This window comes from Mandrillus leucophaeus, unplaced genomic scaffold (genome assembly GCF_000951045.1).
Source record: "Mandrillus leucophaeus isolate KB7577 unplaced genomic scaffold, Mleu.le_1.0 Scaffold324, whole genome shotgun sequence".
Classification (NCBI taxonomy): Eukaryota; Metazoa; Chordata; class Mammalia; order Primates; family Cercopithecidae; genus Mandrillus; species Mandrillus leucophaeus.
Genome location: NW_012103410.1, coordinates 899,346 through 909,229, shown reverse-complemented (window position 1 = coordinate 909,229; position 9,884 = coordinate 899,346). Strand labels below are relative to the sequence as shown.

At 36.2% G+C, this 9,884-nt stretch overlaps 1 protein-coding gene across 1 annotated transcript in view; it reads right to left on the bottom strand.

Annotated features, from left to right (window-relative positions):
- The window catches only part of LRP2 (low density lipoprotein receptor-related protein 2), a 214,594-nt gene that overhangs the window by 158,125 nt on the left and 46,585 nt on the right, over window positions 1-9,884 (bottom strand). The window contains exon 4 of the mRNA XM_011988152.1: window positions 8,690-8,806. Coding sequence (XP_011843542.1) covers window positions 8,690-8,806 — 117 coding nt within the window. The remainder of the gene's footprint in view (window positions 1-8,689; window positions 8,807-9,884) is intronic.

The following is a 9,884-nucleotide window of genomic DNA, read 5'->3' as shown; positions in this document are numbered from 1 at the left end:
AGAAAGAAAGAAAGAAAGAAAGAAAGAAAGAAAGAAAGAAAGAAAGAAAGAAAGAAAGAGAGAAAGAAAGAAAGAGAGAGAGAAAGAAAGAAAGATTGATTCAGCACCTTGGAAAGAGAAAGAAAATATGGTCATCCCGAGGACTAGTAGAATTGAACTAACATCAAGTTTAGTCTGGGTGGCTTTCAGGAAGCCAAAGCAAAAAGAGAAACAAACTAAATTATTTAGTTTTACTTAGCTCACTCCCTTTGTACTAGCTGGGTCTTAAGGCCCAGACTCCTTGCTGGTCTCTATCCACGGTGACCTAATCTTAGCCCTCAATTAGAAATGTGCCTGAGAGCGTTGCTGCAAGGATTCCAGATCCACAGCACTACCTTCTTCCCATATACAGAGCTGTCACCAAAAACTGCAAAGGAGATAAAAACTGACATAGTTCCAAATTCCTTTAAAAAAAAAAAAAACCTCACACAATTTATATTACAAAAGTGACCAAGCAACAAGATGGAAAAATGTGCATCAAATGTTCCAAGGAATAGTACAAAGAAGTAAGATGCCTTCTAAGGGGTAAACAAATGTTTATAATGTACATCATGTTTAGTGGCACTGGGCTACATGTTTTCATTGAAGGCCAGACGACACCATGGTTCCATACCTTAGCAGTTATTCCCAGGGACCCACCCGGGCAGAACAAAAGATAAAATCTAATCAAAGAGACAGGAAAACTAGCTGCACCCAGCATTATAAGAGTAGCCACTTTCCAGTCACTAGAAATGGTGTGGTTCAGCCTCCCTGCTGGAAACGTAGCCCCAAATAATTTGAGTACTTATCAGTAAATCGTTGCTGGGTGAATGTTATTCACTAGAAACCAGTTATTCTACAGAGTGATGCCTTCTTCTTAATTAGACTTCTCTTGTGTTCAACATATATTTATTGAAATGTGACTTCACAGATACTGTGCTAAGAATTAAATTAAAAGGTAAACAAAATTACAAGTGAAGTAGCAATTCCCACAGCATTTTATTAATCAATCCATACAAAAATAATTATTGCACACCTATAGGTGTGCAAGGTACTAAAGAATGAAATAAAATCCCATTTCTCCTGGAACTGACATTCTGTTTGGGAGAGCGGAATTACAGCTATTAAAGTAAAAGTAGCAATGGGAAAAAAAAAGTTGCAAAAATAGAGCTGGGTAAAAGGTAAAGAGTAACTATGGGGACTAGCTCTCTGAGAAGTGACATTTGAACAAGAACTATTTGGCTTAGCATAATGGCGGTCATTGGTAGCATTGAAAGCATAAAGGAGATTGGTGAAGATGAAGGACTATTTTTAGTGGGTTCTGAAAAAAAGGACGATCAATTGGATATATTACATAGGTTAAAAAAATTTTTTTTTTAAAGAAAGAAACAGGACGAGAGTAAATGGAAACAGCCGTTAACGATAATGCTAGGAAACTCTGTTGTTAAAGGGAGCAGAGTAATTGGCAACAGCTAAGAGGGATCTTAGGATCTTTTTAAAGATGGGGGATGTTTATAACATCCTTGTATGATGGAAACTAAATAAAAGAGAGTTTTCTCTCCTTCCTCCAGGTTTCAGGGCTCTGAATCCTATCTCAATTGTGAGAATGCTAAAAAGGTACATCTGTGATGTGACAGGTAAGATGGGGTCCTTTGGAGAGTCGCCTGCTTCTTCTTTTTAGCTTCAGGGAGAGCGAGAACAGCAAGGGCAAGGCTCATTGGGCAGCTTAAATGTGGAACTGAGTTTGAAGAACATGTTCTTCATGCACCCTCACAGTCCACAAAATGACTTTAAGCATCTTCTTTATTCCCCTCCCACTGTTCCCTCAGCTGGAGTTTCAGCAGTTAGAGATATAAAGAAAAATGTTTAAATTCTAAAGAGCAGAAAGTCAATAGAAATAAAACTTCTGGGACAAAGCAGCCCCAGTTGCAGGCAGACCAAATACTGCTGATTACCGGCAAGAAAGCCTTCATTGTAACAGGGATTTTACCCTTTCTTTGGCATTCCTAAGTAACAAAAGAGAAGTGCTGCAAACCAACGATAATTAGCAATAGTTTTATTCACACCAAAATCATTCTAATATGGTGCTTGAAAAAGCAAAATAATCTTTTCACTTAACAGAAAAAAAACTGTACTATTTTTGAGCAACTGAAAGTCACTTCAACATATTAATTGAATGACCTATAATTGCTGCATTGTTCTGATGTTTATCTTAGACCCTGCATGAGTGGTTTTTCCTTGATGCTAATCCCATTAGAAGTAAAATGGACCACAGTTCTGAATCTCTCTGTTCCTTTAAAAAAAAAAAAGTTAATTGACAAGCTGTTTAATATAAGATGCCATTTTACAGATGACCAGATTGAATAATAAAAGAACTAAGGTTGAAAATGAGCTTTTACCTGTTTCGCACCTATATATACATACATACATATATATATATATATATAAAATTCAGAAATTTTTCTAAAAGGGTAAAATAACCACCAATACCTTATGCATATAAAGATGAAGCAGACTTTAAAAAGACCAAACGCAATAAGAATCTCTCATACTATACCAAATTTATCTCAAAAATAATCTTTTTGTTGAGACCCTAATACCCTCGCCTTCCTCACCATCTCAACTATTCTCTCACCTCCTCTCTCCCTGCCTGCCTCCCTGAGAGGACTCTTACACACCACTCTTTGTTCTGTAAAGGAATGCCTGGAATGGACACAAGGTACTGTGTCTTGGAGCTCAGTGTCTTAATTTTAGAAGCTTGAAAGGGTATGAACTACAACGTAGGGGTCTGGAATGACAGGCAGGGCTATGAACTACAACATCAAGCTCCCTAATCCTTTTGAATATTGGAGGGAAGAATTGAGTCCTTCTTTGGAGTTTTTCCAACATCCATTACTATTTTTAGGTAGTTTCCAGGTACCTAATATATTCATTCCTATAGGCCATTCTATTTCTGAGAAATAGAAAAACAAAAGCCCCATTCACAGGCTGATTCTAAGTTTGTCCACAAGTAATGATTTCCATGCATCGTCACTGCAGAAATAATAAAGTGTCATGTCTCATGAAGATGATTTCTGACTAAGCCTCACTTAATCTTTGATCACATGAAAACATTCTAATTTAAAGCAACTAATAACAGCTGTTAGATACCTAATGCAACACTTAAAATAACTAAGTACTGCTATAACTAAATGGATTTCAGCAATGATCATCAATGGCTACTCACATCACAGACAGCTAGCTATCCTGTGTCTCCTAATGAAAATACACACATTTACATAAAAAGTATTCTTGCCTTCCCTTGTTTCCGCCCCCCCCCCCCCAAGAAAATCCTTGCACCTGTTCAGTCTCCTAAATTAGTGGTTCTCAACTGGATGATTTTGCTCCTGGAGGACATTTGACAATGTCCAGAGTCACCATACTTGGAACTAGAAGATAAATTAAGCCCTATCTCTACTATACAACCTCAAACAAGTCACTCTTCTCTCTGAAATTTTCATTTATTCATAAGACATTATAATAGTGCCTGCTCTATTGTCCTCATAAAGTAACCTAACAGTAACAACTAGAATTTAATAATGCTCTGAAATTTACAAAATGCTACAAAATATAACATACGATTTATCATTATTATTAATCAAAAATATCTTCTTCATTTGCCTCAATGAAGAACCTACTGTGTGCTTTACAATTTTGTGACAATTTTGGATTGTCACAACTGGGCAATGCTACCGACATCTAATGGATAGAGGTCAGGGATACTGTTAGACATTCTACAATGCACAAGAAAGAACTGTCCGGTCCCAAATGTCATTAGTGTCAAGGTCGAGAAACCCTGCTCCAGGTCTAGCTACTAATTGCCAGGAAATACAGAGGACAGAGAACATGTTAAAGGACATCAAGGGACACAATGAGCACAGCCCAGACTGTGGGAAACTCCAGGACAAGTGACCTGGGTTTTTTTTTAACAAGTAAATTGCAAGGGGTAAAGAACAGAAATAGAAGGAAACCCCACAAATTGAAAGGCTTATGAGACACATCAACTAACTTGAACATAAATATTTTATTTGGACTTCGATTTAAATAATCAAACTGTAAAAAATAACAAGATGATTGGGGAATTTTAAAAACTGGCTCGATGTCTGATTATTTTAAAGAAGAGTTGTTTAATTTTTAGGTGTGATAATGATATTATGTTTATGTTTTAGTCCTTATATTTTAGAGACAAATACTGAAATATTTACAGGTGGAATTATATAATGTCTAAGAAATATTTCAAAATAATGGGGAGAATAAAGAGAATAAATAATACTAGTTATGAGTTCATCATTGATGTAATTATTTGGTGCATACAAAGGGGTTCACTATACAATTCATACTTCTTTTGTATATGTTAAAAAAAAACCTTCCATACTAAAAAACGTTTAGACAATAATATGTAAAAATAATAAAATAGCTAAGTAACCTTTAAACAAAAATAAGTTACACATTTCTATTTCTAAAGCAAAATCTTTTAAGAGCACAGACATACGGTTGAGACCTAGGTTAAAATCCTGGCTCCCCTACTCTTACATCTTGATAATCTTTACACTCTCTGTAAAACAGAACTGGTCCTCATACCCCCCTTGCAGCATTGATGTGAAAAGTGGGCAAGATGGTGGCTGGTGCTCGGTGACTGGCAGTTCCCTTTCCCACTTTCCACAAGAGCTTTAAACAAAGAAGGAAAACAAAATGGGACCACTCCTGCGACCCGTCCCCTATACTAACATTTTCTAAGGACTTTGATCCAGGCCATTCATTTCCTTCCTGTACATATCTGACTGTGACCAGATCAAAGCACTAACAAAGAATAAGAAGATTCTTTTCTACCTTTCCCCTGATTTCTGAGGTTTTTTTTTTTTTTACACTCCTTCATAAATGAAACTTAGCAATCAATAAACAAGGTAGAGGCAAATAGGAAAGAATACCTCATTGCAAAATCCCTTACATGCATGTGATTCATTTTAGGCCACAATGTGCCCTGAACGGTTCATAACTTATATGATTCCAGAAACAATAAGCCAAATTTGGTTTTCTTTCCTTAGTGAATCATTATTTCACCAACTATTTGTACTTAATTTTTTTTAATTAAAAAAAAAAACTTGATTAAAATCTCCTGCCCAGATATAATAGCTTACAAATTTCACTTCCTCTGCTTCATTCCCTTTTACAGCAGCTATTTGCATATTCGTAGCCTGCCAGGTTTTTGCCAGAAGGTTCACTGGCAAAGTTGTGAGCCGGCTGTATTAGTGACTTTAGACTTGGCTGCAAACATTCTGTTTCAGCTGACTTTTATTTTCCCCAAAGTAGCAGTTCCTTTAGTCCCACTGCATTTGCAATGAAGCACTCATTTTCATCTACTTGTAAATAAGGGATAAAGACACAGACTTTTGGCTGGTGGTCTCTTAACTCGTACAAGATAGGACTTTCTCCTTCTGTAAATAAAGCCCTCCATGAAGAGCAATCACCATACTTGGAACTAGAAGACAAATTAAGCCCTATCTCTACTATACAACCTCAAACAAGTCACTCTTCTCTCTGAAGTTTTCATTTATTCATAAGACATTATAATAGTGTCTGCCCTATTGTGCTCATAAAGGAACCTAATAGTAACAACTAGAATTTAATAATGCTCTGAAATTTACAAAATGCTACAAAATATAACATATGATTTATCATTATTATTAATCAAAAATATCTTCTTCATTTGCCTCAATGAAAAACCTACTGTGTGCTTTACAAAGCACTGAAAGTAGAATCCTTGACCCCTGAACTTGCTATTCTGTGGCATCCAGACACACGCTACCATCTCTAAACTTGCCAGAGTTTAGTCTAAATTCTTTGCATAATTTCCAGAGTGAAGGTAAATCCAAAGTGGAAACACTGTAATCTCTTTCAAAAAATAAAGACACATGTACACGTATGTTTATTGTAGCACTATTTATAATAGCAAAGACTTGGAACCAACCCAAATGCCCATCAATGATAGACTGGATAAAGAAAATGTAGCATATATACACCATGGAATACTATGCAGTCATAAAAAGGAATGAGTTCATGTCTTTTACAAGGACATGGATGAAGCTGGAAGCCATCATTCTCAGCAAACTAACACAGGAACAGAAAACCAAACACCACACGTTCTCACTCATAAGTGGGAGTTGAACAATGAGAACACATGTATACAGAGAGGGGAACATCACACACCGGGGCCTGTTAGGGGGGTGGGGGTCAAGGGAACGGAAAGCATTAGGACAAATACCTAATGCACGTGGGGCTTAAAACCTAGATGATGGGTTGATACATGCAGCAAACTACCATGGCACATGTATATCTATGTAACAAACCTGCACATTCTGTACATGTACCCCAGAACTTAAAGTAAAATAAAAAATAATTAAATAGATAGATAAATAAGAATATTTAAGATGAAAATTAGAACAGAACTATACTAGGAACTGTGCGAGGAAATGGAGAGACAAGGACAAATAGCACAGATGCTTCTCTCAAAGAAAAATAACATGCAAGAAAAAAAGCACTGGAGAAGCATCTTTTTAAAAAATGCACCATGTGGTCATGGTATGGATGGAAGTATAGGTCTTGCCTTTGCACATATACAAGTATGTCTTCCATGAACAGTACAGTTTGAAATGTACAGTGACTAGAAACAATTCGCTTGCCATAATCAACGTATGTTAGCTCCTACCCTAGTCACGGCACCATATTGGGAAGTTTAACAAAGTTTACACAAGATAGCTCTTTTATCAGAAAGCATAAAATCAACCATTTGTATCAAAGGAAGGAATTTAGAGACAATCCAGAGAACTAAAATTAAATCAGAATTATAAAACAATAGAGGCAATATCCTGTGAGAATAGGCTAAAACCTTGAATTTTCAGTCAGAGACATAATAACTGAAAATAATAACTGAAAAGTTTATGATCAAGGTTTCTAAGGTACACAAAAATCTGCTCACCAATTAACGGAATACTGGGATAATTCCTTGAAGTTTGAAATACAAATTTAAGAGCAAACAAAAGGCAGTACAGTCATGAACCGCATATGGCTCTTTCGGGCAACGACAAACAGGATGGGCTACATGTACTACGATGGTCCCCTAAGATTATAATACCATATTTTTGCTGTACCTTTTCTGTTTACATATGATTAGATACATAAATACTTAACATTGTCTTCCAATTGCCTATAGTATTTAGCACAGTAACATGGTGTGCAGGTTTGCAGCCGAGGAGCAAGAGTAAATGCCTAGGGTATATACTGTTTACCCTGGGTGTGCAGTAGGTTAGACCATCCAGGTTTGCTTAACTACACTCTATCGTGTTCACACAACAACATAATTGCCTAACAACACGTTTCTCAGAATGTGTTCCCCTCATTAAATGACACATGACTATATCTTTACACAGCACCTAGTAAACTTATGAAATGCAGGAGTGCACTAAAAGGCCTGTCAGAAATATGTATATTATATATATATATATATTAAAAACATATGTAAACATATATATATTAAAAACTCAAGGAACTTATGGAAAAATTCATAAATGATAGACTTGTAAGAGCTTTTAAGAGAATCTGGAGCCAGACACGGTGGCTCATGCCTGTAATAACAGCACTTTGTGAGGCCGAGGCGGGTGGATCACCTGAGGTCAGAAGTTCAACACCAGCCTGACCAACATGGTGAAATGCCATCTCTACTAAAAATACAAAAATTAGCCAGGCATGGTGGCGCACGCCTGTAATCCCCGCTACTCAGGAGGCTGAGGCAGGAGAATTGCTTGAACCCGGGAGGCGGAGGTTGCGGTAAGCCAAGATCACGCCACTGCACTCCAGCCTGGGCAACAAGAGTGAAACTCCTTCTCAAAAAAATAAAAAATAAAAAAGAGAGAGAGAAAGAAACTGTGGTATGTCTGAGATTAAAGACAATTACATGGACTATAGGACTGGCACAGCAGAATAATTCCTATCTTCTCATATCCTAACAGTTCTATAGAAGCCTCGAAAGAGGAAGATTGTTCTTTACTTACCTGTTACTACATAATGAACTATAATTGCCCTTTCTTATTTTGGTGTGGTAATATTTATACATTATACATAGAGTACTATGATTTATATGTCTTATTCTGTGGTGATCAGTTACAGACAGACATACTATGCTGCTGTTATAGGAAAAGCCATTTTCAAAATGTAACACTTTTCCAAAGATAATCTGAAAAATGTTGAGTCCATAAAAGCAGGAAAACTAGTGAGAAATTTGACCTAGAAACTTACTATAGCTGTGTAATAACAATTAAAATTGACCAAACTAGATTCTGTACTCGATGTATTTAACTATCCTTCCTGTTGGAATCTATGTTCATGTTAAAAGTTTCTTACCATAAAAAATACAGAAACTTGATGCACTAAGGCAGGACACTCTTAGAATGTCTTGTTAAAAATAGACTCTTATCAGAACATCACCCCTAATCCACAAAAGAATCTGCCAAGAGATTGCAATAACAAGAGGCATATTGTAGGCATTTATGTCCATCAGCAAATCTAACAAATTGATTAAAATGTCAAAGGGACAAGGGTGAAACCAAATACAGTGCAAGGACTAAAACAAACTCACGGCAGTCATTCTCGTCAGCTCCATCTGGGCAGTCTCTGACGTGGTCGCATCTGTATTCACCTGGGATACACTGACCGTTGGAGCATGTTATCTGATGACTTGAGCATGTACTTTGTGCTGTTAAGAGAAAAAATTATTACTTAATTTATAATTATTGCTACACACAGACTAATCTTTTGGCATTAACAAGGATATTGGAAAGCATAAAGTTCATAGGGACACAAGATAAAGTACCCGACTACCACCAAGCTGAGCTTACAATGCAAAAGCAAAAATATAATATTATCAAAATGCCCAGAGAATAGTGTCCACACTCAAGCATGCTACATACACAATTACATTATCAACATGTGTAAAGAATACAATATAGAGTTTTAAACTATATGGTGAAAAGGTTAATGAAATAAAAATTTTGCAGATATAGGTATTAACCAAGGACGGGCAAGGTCCCCCCAACCCACCCATTGAAATCCTAGTATAAACAAGAAGGAAATATACCAAAGCTTTAATAGCAGTTATTCCAGAGTGGTGTGAATATGAATATGAGTGATTTTATTTTTTCTGTATAGTTTCCTCTATTCTATAAACTGTTTACATTGACCATGTATCAATTTTATAAAGAGGAAAAAAAAATTTTAAGCTAGCTTGATTTTATCCCATGTTGATTAACTCAGGTAAAAGCAGGGCATCATCAGTTCATCAAATTTGCTTCCAGATAAAACAGATAAAATCCAGTGAATTGATGCCCACAAGCATGATGTGAAAGCTATCCTGTAAATCTGAGGCAGGAATTACCATAACATGGTAACATTATCTTATCGTGGGATTTTAAATCATCTACATACAAAGAGCTTTGGGGGTAAACGTGATCCTCTAAAAATTATAATATAATCCCCTGATGGAAGAAAAAATGTTTGCCCTCAATTTTTACAGAGCTTTTTATACTTACATATAGTATAGATATTTAGGTTCAGCAAAACTTGGTTTTCTGATAAAATTAGATATCTGTTAAGGAATGTACGACCAAAACTTAACATGAAAAACCTTTTCAAACAACAAGTAAACCTGGCACTATGGCTCGTGCCTGTAATCCCAGCTACGGGAGACTGAGGCAAGATCACTTGAGGCCAGGAATTCAAGACTAGCCTGGGCAACATAGTGAGATCTTTATATCTTTAAAAAAAAAAAAAAAAAA